At 34.6% G+C, this 17,987-nt stretch overlaps 1 protein-coding gene and 1 pseudogene across 4 annotated transcripts in view; both read right to left on the minus strand.

The window, feature by feature from the left end:
• LOC137813747 (DEAD/DEAH box helicase) overlaps nucleotides 1-10,982 on the minus strand; it is a 29,557-nt gene extending 18,575 nt beyond the window's left edge. For 3 of the 4 annotated variants that reach the window (XR_011081502.1, XR_016520319.1, XM_068616161.1), the window contains exons 1-7: nucleotides 10,264-10,972; nucleotides 9,564-9,789; nucleotides 9,219-9,464; nucleotides 7,970-8,104; nucleotides 7,751-7,875; nucleotides 6,276-6,415; nucleotides 2,933-3,003 (exon numbers count right to left, since the gene is read on the minus strand). Coding sequence is in view for 1 of the 4 variants with exons in the window: in XM_068616161.1 (XP_068472262.1) it covers nucleotides 2,933-3,003; nucleotides 6,276-6,415; nucleotides 7,751-7,875; nucleotides 7,970-8,104; nucleotides 9,219-9,464; nucleotides 9,564-9,789; nucleotides 10,264-10,862 (1,542 nt within the window). In the remaining 3 variants the exon portion in view is untranslated. Of the gene's footprint in view, nucleotides 1-2,932; nucleotides 3,004-6,275; nucleotides 6,416-7,750; nucleotides 7,876-7,969; nucleotides 8,105-9,218; nucleotides 9,465-9,563; nucleotides 9,790-10,263 lie in introns of all 4 variants that reach the window. The other variant, XR_011081503.1, reaches the window with a different exon arrangement.
• Nucleotides 10,983-12,870: 1,888 nt separating this feature from the next.
• On the minus strand, nucleotides 12,871-16,177 carry LOC150029566 (uncharacterized; annotated as a pseudogene).
• Nucleotides 16,178-17,987: the final 1,810 nt, after the last annotated feature.

Raw genomic sequence — 17,987 nt, forward strand, 5'->3', positions numbered from 1 at the left:
TCATGGTTCGAATCCAGTTCTCATCTTTTAAGGCTTCTTGTACCGATGTAGGGATTCTGATAGAATCAATAGCTGAAAGAAAACTCTGGTGCTGCATAGAAAGTTTTTCTGTAGACACAAATTGGGATATAAGATATTTGGCACAAGATCTTTTTTCTTTTCTTAAGGCAATAGGTAAATCATCTAGGTTAGTTTCATTTAAGGTGTCCTCAAAAGTCTCATAGGTATGAGTTCTTACCTCCAGTTCGGACAATTGAAGTTGTTGTTCGATCAGGACGGGTTCTTGTTGCCTTCGTTGATATTGTTTCCCAAAGTATTTGTCCTCATTATTCTTCTCTGGTAATGATGCTGGCATAGGGTCTATGTCATTCTCTGTAAGAACGAAATCCTGCAACAAAGGAAAAGGTGGCAACTCAAGGTCCTCAGCTTCTTGAATACTCTCCCCCTGAAGCTGAGAACTGGGAAAGAAAGACCCTGTTTCATGGAAGGTGACATCTTTGGAAATATAAACTTTACGACTTTGAGGATGATAACATTTGTACCCCTTTTTGTTGGGGGCATAACCAATGAAGACACATTTGATGGCGCGAGAATCTAACTTACCCCGATAAGGACTATGAACATGGACAAAAGCAGGACAACCAAAGACACGATTCTGAAGACTATTCAACATGGCAATAGAAGGATAGAATGTGGTCATAACCTGAATAGGAGGAACACCCTCTAGAACCCGAGAGGGTAATCTATTAATCAAATAAGTGGCAGTCAGGATTGTTTCCCCCAGTAAGATCTAGGAACAGATGTTTGGAAAAGTAAAGCTCGAGTAACCTCAAGGAGATGACGATTTTTCCTTTCAGCAACCCCATTTTGTTGAAGAGTGTCCACACAGGTTAATTCATGAACAACTTCATTTTCCTCAAGGAACTTGGAAAGGTTTTGGTTCACATATTCTCTTCCATTATCAGAACGCAATCTCTTAATTGGACTTTCAAATTGTGTTTGAATCATTCTGTAAAACTTTACAAACAAGTGAAAAACTTCAAACTTATCTTTCATGAGGAATATCCAAGTAACCCGAGTACAATCATCAATAAATGAAACAAACCATTTTGCACCCGAGATATTAGGAATAGGTGAAGGTCCCCATACATCTGAATGAATAAGATCAAAAGGTTTAAAACTTTTATTACCATTGGGAGGAAAAGTTGTCCGATGGTGTTTAGCAAACTAACAAACATCACAATGAAATGACTCAGTAGACACTTTTGTAAATAAAACAGGAAATAAGGACTTTAGGGTACTAAATGGAGGATGACCAAGACGTTTGTGTTGAAGCCATATCTGAGAGGATGACCAAGATTCACGACCTTGCTGAAGATTAGAAGTGTGTGCCTGTAGTCTAGCACACTTTTTACTTTCTTCATGTTGTAAATAATATAACCCGCCCTGCTCTTTAGCAATTCAAATAGTCTTCCCCGTGGCAAGATCCCGAAAAACACAATGGGAAGGAAAAAATACCACTGCACAATTTAAATCTTGGGTAATCTTTTGAATAGACAAGAGGTTATTGGATAGTTTGGAAACATGAAGCACATTTTTTAAAGGAAATGAAGGTTGAAGGTGAATGTTACCACGACCATTAATGGGGGTAGTGGAACCATTAGCAACAGTAATATATGGGTTACCGGATAAAGCAGTGTAGGATGAAAAAGAAGAGGAAAGAGGTGTCATGTGATCAGTAGCACCAGAGTCTATAATCCAGATATTTTCAGTACTAAAAGCATTAAATGATAAAAAACTAGAACTCTTACCACTCATAGTAAAGGAACAATAGCTAGATGGCTTACTAAGGGAGTCCATGAGAGCTCAACACAACTGAGTCTTTCAGATTGGCAAAATTTGATCATGTTCACAAAAAAAATCCGCTGGAAAATTTTTCCGGTGGCAGTTTCCGGCGGCCGGCGGCAGCTTCCGGCGAGTAGTGGCAGTTCCGGCGAGCGGTGCAGTTTCCGGTGAGCGACGGCGGTGGTGGTCGGTGGTGGTGGTCGGCGACGGTCAATGGTGGTGGCAGTAACGGTCAATGATGGAAGGTGGTGGCAGTAACGGTCAATGATGCAAGGTGGTGGTGGTGGTCAATGGAGAAAAGATAAGGAAAATAGAAAGTTGCAGCAATGAAGGCTGTCCAAAAAAAAATTGCAGCAGTGAAGGCTGCCAAGGAAAATGATTACAGCAATGAAGGCTGCTAAAAAAAAATTGCAGAAGCAGAGTCTCCCAGATCAGGAGCTCTGATACCAAGTGGAAAGAAGTGGAAAGAAATAGATGAAATATATTTCTGAGATATCTTCCAAATGTGATTACAGTTTCTATTTAATAGACTGTTTTACAACCTAATTAAGGAAAGAAATAATAGGTAATGAAAGCTAGAAATAATGGGTGTTTAAAACTGTAGAAATCAAATAAAATCAAATCACTAACAAATATGTTCTAATAAATATAAAATGGAATCTGCACTTAATTATAGCATAATTCTCCTGATTATGCAACACCACCTGGAAACAGCAGGGAAGACAAAGATCTCTTCATAGAACTCCTTCCTTTAAATTAATATAAATTAGGACAAAATCTCTAACTTTTCAACTAATCTAGTATCTCTTTTCAATGTGAGTATATTGTTGAGGCATTGCCGGAAAAATGCTTTAAAAAGCTAAAAGCAATACTATTTTCAGAAAAAAATAAAAATCTAAAAAACTATTATTTTGGAATGGAAAGAGTATCAAAATACAAAATAACTGCCATTTTTTATAATTGCCTATTCACCAACACACTGAGCTACAGAGTAAACGTATTCATCCAAAACTAACAATCTTCACGCCTTAGCAAACTAACATTCTTCATGCAATAGACCCTTAAACAGGGTGTAAGTGTTAACTACCTTCCCATGGGCAATGGCTATTTCCACATTCGGGAATGACTCTACAAGAAATGTCATTACTTCATCCAGTCCTGTAACACAACAATTATTAAGAAACCAGATTCAGTGCTGTAATAGACATCAGACATATTAGCATATATACATTAACAGCAACACCATGATAATCTCTTTTTAGGACTGTGATGGCCATGTAATACTACAATACTTTTTCTGACAGGGGCAACACCAAATGTGCACTAAACGTATTTGCAATAATGAGACCTTAGTTCAACTTGTTTCTATCATCTATGTATTACTGATATATTAGCAGGCTTCTCAGGAACTGAAATAGCAAGTTTTCTGGATGCACATTCCTCTGACAAAATGACCAGCATAGTTCATTCTACAGTTGTTTCTTATAAATTCTAATGTCTAAAATGATTTCAAGAGTATGTAAGCAAGTGTAGAATTAGAGTGTGTTTGATTAACAGAAGCTGGCATAAGTAACTACAGCTGGCAGAGACTAATCTATTGCTTACAACAGAAACTTACTTAAACACTTAAGCTAATATACAATCACATAAACTCTATTAGGGTGTTTTTTGGCTTATCTTGTGTTGATTTATCTTCATTAATACAATGAGCTCGCCACCTTGTTTTCACTTTATTTTTTCTTTACAATAATTCTCACAAATGGTGAAAATAAGATTTTGTTATGTTCACTACCTGCTTTTGCAAATTCCCCAAAAAAACAGAAATAAATAATAAACTAATCAAGGTAGCTAGATATTATAAAGCTACACTTCAGCAATTTTCCAATAAATTGTCTAGTGCTACACAAGTATTCTGATCATCAGCAATTTATGGTATCACAGGACACTCTTTGTCAGAATGCCTACAAATATGTTGAAGATAATGTCAGAATCTCTAGGAATATGCTCAAGATAATATTCCCCTGCAAAGAATTAATTAAATTTCATCACTATGAAGGATAGGATATTTCCTTGTACATATTTAATTATATTTCATAATTAATAGGCTGGTTGAACATTTTGTTTTTATTGTACAGGATCGCTGATGGTGAATTATAGGGATAGATTGTTTCTATCATAATTTAGGAGTTTACTTAATTAGATTCTTTGTATTCTATTCAAGAGCAATTGCTCTTCTATAGAAATAATCAGAACAATCAGAGCTACAAAATCCTTGGGAACCTGTGTAATCATCAGTGCATACTGCATTGGTGCAAATTCCTCTCTTTCTTATGTTGTATTCCTTCTAGTCTAGGCCTGCATTGCCAAACTTTAAACCTCCAAATGTCCAATACACAAAAAAGCCTTAACCAATCAAACAATTTGGGTAGGTTGAACTGCAGAATATTCAACTGACGTTATGATTCAACGGGAAAAATTACATAAAATGATCTCATTTTGTCCAAACCTTTCTAAAAGGGAAGGGCAAAGAAAATCATCTCATTGACAACACTCAGAAATTTTCAGATCCCAAATTTGCAACATGGGACAAGACAGATGTGGTGGTAATGTCATGGTTGTGGAATGTCATGACACCCGAAGTGAGTGATGCTTACATGTTTATGAAGACAGCTATGGAGGCATGGGATAGCTCTAAAGCAAACTACTCCAAGGTTGGTGATGCTGCCCAAATCTGATAGTGATTACAATGGATGTAATTTCAGTGAATGTGTTCGACTATAGAAAAGACTGGCACTCGGAGGTGAATCAACGTGTTGGTTACCCAATCAACCTTGGGATTTACTTGAAAGACAAAAGCGTAGAATTTTCTATTTTGGTAGATAGAGTTGTGGGGGGCTCAGCATCATAGATGGACAATTGGAACTAATGATTCATAGGAGGTTACTTGAGGATGATTCCAAAGGTGTTGTCGAGGCACTGAATGAAACAGTTTGCATTCATAATAAGTGCACATGGTTAATTGTGCTAGGAAAAATACTATTTAAGAATTGAACCTCTAGGAGAGGGTGCTAGATGGCGTCGATCATTTGATCAGGAGATATACTCACCCTTACTTTTAGCCTGCGACCAATTTCCAGTATTCAACCTTGAGGACAAGTTTGGCAGGGGTGAGTAATGATAGAAATGGGAATAATGAGAGGGTGTAGAAATTTTATTATAGAAGGAAATTTAAAAATTAGTTAGTTGTTAGCTGTTAACAGAATTGCTGGAAGGGGGCTTTCTTTTAGGAAATCTATATATTCTTTTCTTAAGGGTTGATGAAAAAGGAGGATTGTTGTTTTCTAACAGAGAATGTCCTGTGTGAAAGGAAGTATTTTCATTTGTAAACGTTGGTTTGGAAGTTTTCTGAGAAATAATACAGTTTTGAAGGACTGCCCCCACTATTTCTTTTCTGCGTTTTACCTTCTTTGTGAAGGTTCCTAACTGCACCTCTCCTTTAAAATGTTTTAATATTTCTTTCCCTTAAATATTCATCAGTTAGTCATTTCTTTAGGTGTAAAGTGACAAAAAGTGATCCTAAAACTCTGGGAGGCAGGTAAACTATTAAAGAAAGGAAAGTAACAGTGGGATTGCAGCTGGCCAGATGACAATCTATATTTATTAAGGTTACTTTACCGCACTCTACCTTCCAAGTTCCAACTCATGAATGTTCCACTTCCTTTCCATAAAAATCTTTATTTGTCACAAGCTCACAGCAAATTGAGATCAGGGATTACAACGACAGGGCTTGCCTATAGTGCAGCATACTTAACCTATTTCGGTTCCCTGGTGAGTCACACAACATACAACAGGGAAAAACCATGTATATTTTCAGAGTAAGCTTTTCTGGAAGGTTTTAGAAAAACCAGCAGCCGATCTATCCTTAAGATTAGGGTACCTTTACTTTACGTTTAAGAACAAAAAAAAGGTCCTTATTATTCAAAGCTGTTACAGATAGTTTTTTTAAGCATGTTTAGACGAAAGCATGTGCAATGTAATAAACAGAACAGACGTTGTTGTATGGCCCTAAAAAGGGTTTGAAAATATGTTTGTAGGTTAAAGAAGTATGCTATGAATCATTTTATGAAATAGTATCGTCAATCATTTTTTCCTTTTCTCCTCTAACAGTTTTTCTTTTCTTTTCCTCTTATATCATTTTGGTGCATTAATCAGTTTTATCTGTTCAAAACATTCTTCTTTTTTCATCACAAATGAAAACCCTATCCACAGAACACTCAAAAATAATCAGCCATTAGAGTAAAATGAACAACAGCTTTTCCTGTCAAACTAAAAGTCATTGCATAAGGTAATGATAGGTCTTATTTTCAGACTTGGACAATACATAAGCTTACACACAGATGTCTGTATAGAAATTAGTAGCTGAGAATCACCTTTAATACGTGGCAGAACATAAAAAAGTTGACCACCACGATCAAGCTCATACTTGATGGCTGACGTTACTTTGTCCTCACTGAATGAAGAAAGGTGAGTCTTTATAGGAACTCTTTCTGGAGGTGGTGTTGATATTAAACTGAAACAGAGATTAATAGAAATCATGTCTAGCATTATACTTAAGCTCAGAGGTTTGATTAGTCCTGATTTCAATAGGAAGAGCCAAACATGCAACAAATGAAGTTCCCATCTAAGTGCCTAACAAAGTACAATGCTCAAAACTAGAACCAGAAGATTAAGGGGGTAAAAAATGTTAAGACCAATTTTACTGTTACGCACATTTAGGAACTGTTTCCCGTTCTGCCCTCGTCTTGCCATGGTGAAAGAATAAGGAGCAGAACAGAGAAGCAAAAGGAATGGCCAGAGCTCCTAAAAGCTCTGATACCATATTAAAAATAAAGAAAATAAATATAAGATTAATATCCCTTGTGTAAAATATAGACATAGGGTTGTTTATTTATAGATGGAAATAATAACAAAATAACAGAAACTATGGGCTAAGCCCATTACATTCAACCATGTTTAAGTTAATTTTTCATTTTTTCTACTGAATTGATGAACCAACTCGCTGATAACTAAGATAGTTGCATTGCATATTTATTCCTTTCACTCTATATTTTTCTTATTTAACATTACAGATATCCTGTTATACACAATTTTAGGAGGAAAAGCAGTTGGGGACAGAGGGAATAACTTAGCCTTCAAATATAAGAGATATTAGAGTGATACATTATCCCTTTTCTATACATATATTGTGACTTAGCCTCCTTTTTTTTCTAGTTTTTAGAATAAAATACATCCTCAGCGTGGGCAGCATAGGCAGCTTAAAAGAGTTATCAAAAAAACAACTCTCAAAAGTTTAAGTTATCAAGGAAGCATTAGTCATCAGATGAAGGCTTGTGAATGGTTTTATACTTAGTGGCTAATTCACAAGCAACTCTACCTTGGGCTAAAATTTAACTTCTCATTTAGAACAATGTGGGCAGGTTGAATCAAACTCATAATCATTTGGTGGTCATAGAGGCTTTAATACTGTGTCAGAACTAACTCTTCCAAAAGCCTAACCAATCAGGTTAGGCTAATGAATGGTTTAATTTAATATCTAATGAACCAAATCTCAACTTAAACAAACTTCTAGTAAAGAAACTTAAACATATGCTAATGTACCGTAATTTGGAAAATCAATTATATCATAATTCACTGTAGTACCCTCACTACATCTCGTGGACCCACTCACAGACACAGACATCGATAAAACATGCACCACTCTACATCCTTTTTCAGCAACCAGATATTTTAGAATTTTTTTCCAACAATGTGCAAGACAGGTTCAGCACAAGATTCTGTTCAATACCAAGTTAATCAAACACAATGAATCTTCCTTCATAATTTGAAGAAAGACTAGTTACCGTACCTGGCATCACGAAACCCTGTTAATGCTAAATAAAGAGTTCGTGGTATAGGGGTTGCGGATAAAGTAAGTACATCCACAGAAGTTTTAAAAGAAGCAATCTTCTCCTTCTGTTTGACACCAAACCTCTGCAAGCAATAAATTGTAGCCCAGTAAGGAAGGAGGGGGGAGTGCCATTCTAATTAAAAAAAATAAAATATGAATTCCAGATAATTGGTAAACCTGCTCCTCATCAACCACAAGCAGACCAAGATTGTTATATGTAACACGATCTCCTAGGAGTGAATGAGTTCCAACTATAATATCCAGGCTACCATTCTTAATCATGTCCAAATTCTCTTCTTTCTCAGCTTTGGTCTGCAAGTTGAGGCAGGTGACATAATCTAAAACTGATAGAACTTGTAAGTTATTCATAAATATCCACCTAGAAGACCATGTTACTATAAATATCCACCTAGCTCATATTTGTTTGACCTATAATTTTCCAAATTTCAAGTTCCTACAACGTCCATGTGCTTCCATTTTATAAGAAAAGTTTGTAGGATGAAAAAGGAGGAGCAACACATCCAGTTTCTTTTGAATAATATAATACTATGTAGTATTGAATTTATTATGCTGGCAAATAAGGGCAATAATACATAACCATAGAATCATTGTCACTTTCACCACTGCAAATCATAGAGAAGTTTCGGATTGATCAACAGATTAAGCATACGATAGCCTTCATAAACAGCATGATAAAATGCATTTGCCAATTCAGGAGAAAGAAACCTAGATGGATCATCGCATAAAAATAATGTAGGTGAGGGACAAAATAGATACATCAAGCAAAATAAAGTGACATACTTCATATATCTATGAATAATAAGAGGATAACTGCAATAACTCTCTAATATAGACATTAGTTCATAATTAAAAAAAAAAGGATAGAAATGTACACCAAAACACCAACAACAATTAGAGGTGTAAATGATTTATGATTGCTGACTAACTAATTTAAGTATATATTTAGTCCATGCACAAGAAATTAAACTAATCATTCTAATAGTAAAATAGTATCACAGTCATAGGGACAAAATAGTTTGCATATGCAATAAGGTACAAATAGATAAAGCCAGACACTACCAAGGTGATGTTCTGGATAGGGTATTTCACACAAGGTAGATACTAAAAGGCTGTCACGTTTATCCAATAAATAGCAATTGTGTCTTTAGCGCCAGGAAATGTTACAATACTCATAAACTTGCATTTATTAAGCTCAGGGCATGGTTATAATCTATGGGATAGTTCAAATATTCTGATGCTGATTCAAGTGGATTATCATATCATTAGAGAGCATTTCTTAACAATATACTATTATTTGACTATCAAAGAAGTTTAATTGGATTGGATTAGTGAAAATTCTATTTTGTACTGTGCAAGACTAACGACTAGATGAATTTAACTGAGTAGTAAAATTACTCAATCGTACCTGGAACCTGCTTAATAGCCCAACCTTGATATCAGGGTATACAGAAAATCGCTCTGAAATAACATCAAAATGTTGTTTTGCTAGAACTATTGTTGGTGCCAGAACCATCGCTTGTTTTTTAGCTGAGACAACACAGAAGATAGCACGTATTGCAACCTCAGTTTTACCAAAACCAACATCTCCACAAATTAATCTGTCCATTGGTGTTTCTTGCTCCGTCAAATCCCTCTCAACATCAATAAATGCCTACAAGAATGTGCACTCAGAAGAGATAAAATTGCAACGAAAAACCACAATCAATTAATCCTCTTCCTCCAAAGGACATAGAATTTATTACAATGTCACCTGTTTCTGATCTGGTGTGGGTTCATAAGGGAACTGAGCTTCAAATTCGGACAAGGCAGGAGTCTTCAGATATGCAGGCCTTCTTTGCTTTAGCCTTTGTAGATAGAGTTCCATCAGGTCCACAACCATCTTCTGTATTGCGACCTTACCCTTAACCTTTCTTCTCTCCCATGCGGCAGTATCACTCAACTTGCTCAATGTCCTAGGCTTCTTGGTTTCATTTGGCCTAGAAATGCAAGCACACCACACTTCACACAACAGCATTTACAAAGCCAACTAAGTCCATGTTTGAATAAACTTATGATAAAGCATTTGCAATAGAAGAAAATGAGAAAGTAAAATGAATAAGTTAAATCAACTTAGGAACTACAATTTTTTATCCAAACTCTCTCGTTTAATTTCTCCAAAAGATCATTTTAACTAGGAAAGAAGAAAAGTTCAAATGAATTAAGTTTCTCCTACAAGTTAGAATCACCTTATGCACCTCAACCTTTACACAAACTATCTCGCTTAGTTTCTCCAAAACTTTATTTTAACTTATACATAAGCTAATTTTAACTGATTTTACCTTCTTATTTTCTTCTCTGATAAGTGCTTAATGAAAAGTTTATCCAATCACGGCCTAAGTCAAGTTCAGCATCATCACCTCCACATTTGACTCAACAAACAACAAAGAAGAATGCAGGATAAAAAAACTCACAGACTATATCTATAGAGCATTTTGGAAGCCTGGTTGACAGGTAGTTTTGCCATGCCATCAGCATACTCGATGAAAACATACTCAGTGGCTTCTGAAGAATTCTTACCAGAATCAAACCGCATCCCAACAAACCTCCCAATTCCCACTTTCTTGTGCACAACATAGTCCCCAGAACGGAGCGTGTAAGGGTCGACCCTGTAGCTGAAGACCCCGTCTTTCTTCTCCCTATCTCCCTTCAACTTCTGCAACCCCTTCTGCTGCTGCTCCTTCACCATCCGCATGTACTTCCCCGCTTCCTCTGAGTTCATCACTGTTCTGAAAACCTCTTTCTTGCTGTACTCGCGGCGAATCCTCTCGTTGAGGACGGAGATGGGGTCGTTGCGGGGTTCCGTTTTTGAGGGTGTGGAAGGCGTGTAGGTGCTACGTGGGGTGTATACTGCACTGATGGTGAAAGGTGACAGCTTTTGCTTGTTTCCGTGTTTGGGGTGTGTAGGGTGTGTGAGGATGAAGAGACTCCATGCTCTTGGGAAAGAGTTGAGCTTGGAGATGAGGGGTGTGCGAAGTTGTGGCCTTGGGAGGAGAGATGAAGAAGAAGCCATGTGGATGTGTGTTCAGAATGACATTGGGGAAGAAGAGTTTGAAAAGAAGATGAAGGTTTTGGTGGGGTTTTGTTGTATGGAAGAAAGATGGTTTATCTTCTTATATATATATATATATATATATATATATATATATATATATATATATATATATATATATATATATATATATATATATATATATATATATATTTGAAGAATGTTAGTGTTGTGATATCATGTAACCACCATCGTTTCAAAGAGAGAAGCCTGTGGAGGGAGTAATGCCAACAAATTGCTGCTCACAATTTGGTGTTCAGATATTTTCTCTATACTAACTCTGAATTAAAAAATTCATAAACCATTTTCAGAATTTCTAATTTAAAAATGTAATTACAAATTCTAACATTTGTAATCTTAAATATTTTTTTCAGGACCATTTGTTAATTATAATAATAATTATACCGATTAGATGCGACGATCCTATAATTTCTAGTATCGATCCCAGAATTGGAATAAATACATCAAGATAAATTATATTATTTTTATGATTATACTGTTAAGTGCGACTCATCTACCGAATAGTCATGTTGTCGGACAATTTTATACAGGTGTATTTTTTACCGAAAGTTAAAACCCAAAAGCCAAAAAAAAAAAGGAAATGTGATCTAAGAAGAAAAATTAATTGTCATATATCTTCTTAGCCCCTTACTACTACAATAATAATACTAACTGAAAAAATAATAATGAATTTGTTGCAATAATAATGTTGAATGTATTGGAACACCTGAAATCTCTTACTTTAAGTCTATCATGAAGTGCTTTTCAATGCTATTCATCAATATTTAACTTCAAATTATTCTATTTTATTGGAAAGATGAATGTTTATGTTATAGAAAATTAATTCATTACTGCATGATTTTAGAATGAATATCTATTCTAATAATGTTATTTATTTTCAATATGAAATTGAAATTACTATTTTATTTGGATATCAATATTAATTAAATTAGATATTATTGAAATTATTTTTATGTCAATCAATACTAGATACCGATTCATATATTCATTCTTAATCTATAAAAATTACTAATATTTACAAATTTACTCAACTTTATATCCTTGTTATTCATGTCTGCTCTTATTTTTTAGTAATTAAGAGAATAAATTAAACGTTGTAAAACTTTGGAACAGACACCAAAAATGTGTTGTAGTGGAGCGGTGAAAGATAATTACTTTATAACATAATGCAATCAAAGCTTCATTTCAAAAGAGCCTTATGTGGTGGACATCGATTTAAGGTTAGATCATACAAAAAAATTGGTAGGTTTTGTGTCTAAATATGTTTTAAACTTTATTGCCAAAGAGCTTGTTAAAGTTAAATATGTGGGCTTTGATAAAAATAGATGTGGTTGATGTATTCTTACATGTATTCATGGTCTTTCGTGTGTGTGTCAATTGACTTCATTTGGTGTGGGTAGCATACCACTTAAATCAGTGCATGTAATATGGACTCGATTAAGCTTTAAAGATATTGCAATTGAACATTGTTCATCTAAGTTGTCAATTGACACTACAAGAAAAATTGGTAAAACATAGTTACATACGAAAAAAAATTCGTATGTAAAACTGTTGTAGGTAACTGTTACGTACGGATTCAAAATCCATATGTATTTAGATACAAATATATTCATATGTAATTACTAATGTATTACATACTGAAAAATTTGTATGTAACTGTAATTTTTATTTTTTTTTTAACACCTAAAGGTATTGAAAACCTTTTCTTCCATACCTGAATATATTCAAAAGCATTCAGAGACATATATTCATTAACATTCAGACCAGGACATATATTCAAAAGCATGATAGAATACTATTTTCAAATGTTCAAAATATTCAAATGTAATTCATTCAAACTAAAGAAAACATCTAATAAAAAGAAATTAAAGTCATTACAAAGTTTTTAACAAACTAATAATTATTATAATCTTTAGTAGGTGAATTGTGTTGTTGATCATCATTGATGTCATTGCACTTGATCATTATCTTGAATATGATTTTGTTGAGTACTTGGTTGTTGAGTATTTAGTTGCTGAAAAATATGTTGTGCAACCGCTACTACTTCAGGCGATAGATATTGAATCATAAGATCATGAAATTATTGAAATTGGGAATTCATGTGTCGAATCTGCTCCTCATTTGTTGATAGTTGTTGTCTAAGTTCAACAATTTCTTCTGAATCAACTTTCTTATTAAAAGATGTTTGTGTTTGTTGTAAGTAATGATCAACACAGTGGTCCTGACGATCGACACGTCCAACCTCGTACATTCGTCCCTTATACCTCCCACCTGCAGCTTCTAGCCAACAATTATTTCTTAATCTTTCCTCCTCAGTAAAATCTAATGGAGTAGATATCGAGGTACGCACAGATGGTGACTCAAGTAATGCTCGAGAGAATCTACTTTCAAAATCTTTCTGTTGAAATCATAAATATTTGTTATAAAATAGTAATTAATGTACATGTACAAAAAAGTTGAAAAAAACTAACATGTGTCTGCCTCGATCTATCATCAACAAAATCCACAGTGTTCTTACGTATATGTGTTTGTTGAGACACTTCATCAACATGGAACGAGTGACCAAGCTCTTTTATCTATAAAAAAACACATTTTATAAATTAAGGAGGTAATAATAATTAATCAAAGATTAATATAAAATTTTATAGGGAAGTCATACCAAACAAATCGCGTGTTCATGCACGCTGATGGATCCTCCGATATGCAAACATCCACCTTTTTTGGATAAACGATTCATTTTAGTTCACATTTTGATTGATACACAGACATGTTCCATTTTTCTAGGAGGTTGTTCCAAACACTAGTTCCAATCCATTCAGGTCGTTTTCTTGGCGAACCATTTTAAACATCTGTGAAAGGGTATGAGAAGCCTTTGAATGAAAAAAATTTCTTAACTTTTTCCTCATCCTCAACCCTCCATTTGACTTTCCTTTGTAAAACAACAAGAATAATCAATCCAAATTGTAAAATTTAAGCATTTTTAAAAGGAATAAAAAACATGTACCTTAAAACTTTGAAAAAATAGATCACGATTAGCCTTTGGAATTGCCCCACATGTTAGTCATGGCTCACCAAATTGTTGCTTAATGGTGGCAGTGATGACCTTTGATGCAATTTTTTTATGGATAAAACCTAAATACCAAACCAAAGTTAGTCAAAATTATAAGAAAATAATAGTAAATTATATAAATTGAAATTTATTATATTCTTATCCTCTTCCATGCTGAATCAAAGGGCAATCACCAACTGAGAGGACCTTCTCCTCTAAGTTATTGGTTGTAGAAGATGAATGTGTCCCTGCGACATTTGTATGTGGGGATGGTGCAATATTTGGGTTTGGGGTTCATGCATTAGAACCAACATGTGGAGAAAGGGACGAGGTGGATTGATCGGGTATTGATGGCGTGACGGATGAAGATGGTGTGGATGCAATAGCATTTGCTACTGATGGGGTGGATCCAACAACAACACGTGGAGATGGTGTCAATGCAGTAGCATTTGCTACTGGCAGGGTGGATGCATTAACATTGGCTAGTAATGAGGTGGATCCAATAGCAACATGTGGAGATGGTGTGGATGCAATAGCATTTTCTACTGATGGAGTAGATTCATGAATTGAAGATGGAGTAGGTATAATGAGTTGAGTGGATAATGGATTTAGGTTGTTTATTCGTGATAACAATTTTATCACATAATGTTTCTTTCCATATCTTTTATTGGCACTCGGTGATGATTGATCACAATCTCTTGATGACATCTATATATATGCCATGTCTGATGACATTTGGGCTTCGTTTAGATTGCAACACACCAGCCACGTGATGTTGGATATGGTACATAATATACTTGTCGAATATTATGTGCAATGATAAAACGATCAATTGGCACATATATTTTATCCATTTGAATATCCACAATACCATATTTGGAATCCACTCATGTACCTCTTGTTGATGGATCAAACTAATCACAGTAAAATAATACAACTTTTTTATCTAAGGTTGAAGAATTGTACTTCGCCTCATACATGTGTTGAATCACACCATAGAAATCATCCTTACCACCTTCTATAAGGCCCTTTACATGAACCCCACTATTTATTGTTTTTTTTTCCTCGCTCCATGCATGAGTGTGGAATTTGTAACCCATTCACAAAGAATGTGTGCCTTTCTTTTATCCACCTTAAAGGACCAAGTGATAAATCTATTAAGTGTTGGTTCATCACACTTAAAGGCTCTTTATGAACCTATAAATGTATCAATGTCATTAAATTTTGATGAAATGGTTAAAAAAATCAACAAAAAGTAAATTATAGAATTTGAAGATACATACTTGTCCCCTAAACCACAAAGGGAAACCTGCATGTATACAAGCCAAAGAATTTGATTCAATAATTTCATTAGAATATAAGGAGTTGCCAATAGGTGTCAATGTATTAGGTTAGCGATAACTTAATGAATGAATGACAATGTTTTAAAATAAACTCTTGCATGAGACTTACTCAAGGTATGGTTTAACTTCATTACAGTTGATCAAAATATGAACAAGAGTTGAGTTCAATCCTTCATCACTTAACCAACGTGTGAACTCCCTCAAGAATGATGTCCAGGTTGGTCAAAGACCGATAACATTGATGGAAGACTTTCACTTTCAATCTCGACTTCATTTATACTATTTTGTGGTCTTAACATAAAGTTGTTGAAATAGTGTGAACAAAAATGAGTTGTCTCACAATGCAAATAAGATGTGCAAATAGATCCTTCTACCCTAGCCTTATTCTTCATTGATCGTTTAACATATCCCATGAATCTATAATCAAAGAAATATGTTATGATTGATAATTATACTTCACATTTTATAAAGACTAATAGCTCTTATTATTACCTTTCAAATGGGTACATCCACCTTTAATGGACAGGTCCACCGAGTCTTGCTTCATATGCTAGATGGACAGTGAGATGTTCCAAAGAATAAAAAAATGCAAGGGGAAATATTCTTTCCAACTTACAAAGAATTATTGGAATGTTTTGTTTCATCCTAGTAAGGTCATCATCTTTTAGTGTCGTATAACACAAATCTTTGAAAAAACGACTTACCTCGATATTGGGATTTACAACATGAGTTGGTAACGAACTAAATGTTATGGGAAGTAGGAATTCCATGAGTACATTACAATCATGACTTTTCATCCCAAGCATCCTTCCCTTGTTGATATCAGCACCTATAGCCATGTTGGAAGAATACTCGTCAGCCATTCTAAGATCTTTTAACCATTGACACACATGTTTTATTTGCTCGGTTGCAAGTGTGTAATTTGCTTTTGGCTTGAACATCTTTCCATGAGGATGTGACTTCAGTTCCAAGTCTCTTCCCCTATAATACAAACTTAAGTTCGTTCGTTCGTGCTTTCTCATTGTCCTTTGTCTTCCCAATCACATTCAAGACAGTGTTAAAGATGTTATCAAAGAATTTTTTTTCAATATAGATAACATCAAGATTATGTCTTAATATATTGTCTTTCCAATATGGAAGATCCCAAAAGATGCTTCTTTTTGTCTAGTTATGCCACTTCCCGTAACCATGTATTCTTTGCACACTACTCTCAGTTACTTTAGGATAAGTCTTCACTCTATTCCAAACTTTTGTAGGTTCAACTTCGGTGGTGGGCATCCATGTCAACTTTCCCCTTTTTGAACGCATTCTTGTTCATCCTAAATGCATGATCCTTCAGCAAAAATCTACGATGTGAGTCAAACCAATAATTTTTCCCCATGATGTAATTTAAATGCCTTCGAATGCTCCATGCAATATGGGCATGCCAATTTACCATGAGTTCCCCATCCAGACAACATACATTAATCAGGAAAATCATTAATCGTCCACATTATATGTTTCCCTCATCATGAAGTTTTGTTTTCTTGAAATATCGTATGTTGGGACACCACTCCACAATTTCTTCAAGTCGTCTATCAAGGGCTCTAAAAATACATTAATATTAGCCTTTGGATTGAATGCCTCTAGTATGAGACAACTCAAAAACATATAAGGTTTTTAGAGATGCACATTTTTGGAGGAAGATTGTATGGGGTTACAATTATTGGGAACATGAATATGGTGCATTTGATGCTTCCACATATGGGTTAAAACCATTAGAGCATAAGCCCAATTGCACATTGCATATCTCCACAGAAAAATTGGGATATACTCTATCGAAGTGTTTCCAAGCCTCACAATTACATGGATGACGCAAAACTCCATTAGTGCTTCTATCATGATAGTGCCATGTCATTTCTCCCACAGTCTATGTTAAAGCATACATTCTTTGCAACCGTGGAATTATTGGCAAATAGAACACTGCCTTTACAGGAACTAGTTTTTTGTTACTTTCTCCCGTGTTATGGTGATAATACCTTGGCTTATGACAAAATTTGCATTCAAGCATTGCTCCATCATTTTTACCGTATTCATTATCATAGAAGAGCATGCAACCATCCACACAACAATCAATCCTCTCAAACATTCTACTAAGACTAGCCACCACATATGCTAAAAGTTGCATACCTTATATTGTATGGTCTGGCGTAGTTAGACGGTCTATGAACCTTAACAAGATTTTAGCGAGTCAATATTCAAAATAGTAATAAAAGTACCTTTAAAACATGCCATCTAGAAAAAAAATTAACTCTTTAAAAGAGGATTCTAGATTTCCATCTCTGAAATTGATAGTCCAAAAATGATTTTGAACTATTCTATATTATGTATTTTTGAACATCGTCTAATGAAATTTATCATTATGGAATGAAGTTTTTGGAACAATTTAGAATTCATTTTGGAATAGTTTGAACTATATTCCAAGAAGTTCTTTACAAAGTTGATTATAATTCATTTTTCTCATAAAGGCTATACACTTTATGAATTCTCTATGATATGTATACACTTGTTTGTTTATGTCTTTTTCACTTTCAAAGTCTTTATATAGTTTTCTGATTGTGACCATTGAAACTTTAATTCTTCTCTTTGTTCACATAGTCATTGTACAATGTATATAGAAATATTTGTTCTTCA

The sequence above is a fragment of the Phaseolus vulgaris genome, chromosome 1, assembly GCF_051622355.1.
Source record: "Phaseolus vulgaris cultivar YP4 chromosome 1, ASM5162235v1, whole genome shotgun sequence".
Lineage (NCBI taxonomy): Eukaryota > Viridiplantae > Streptophyta > Magnoliopsida > Fabales > Fabaceae > Phaseolus > Phaseolus vulgaris.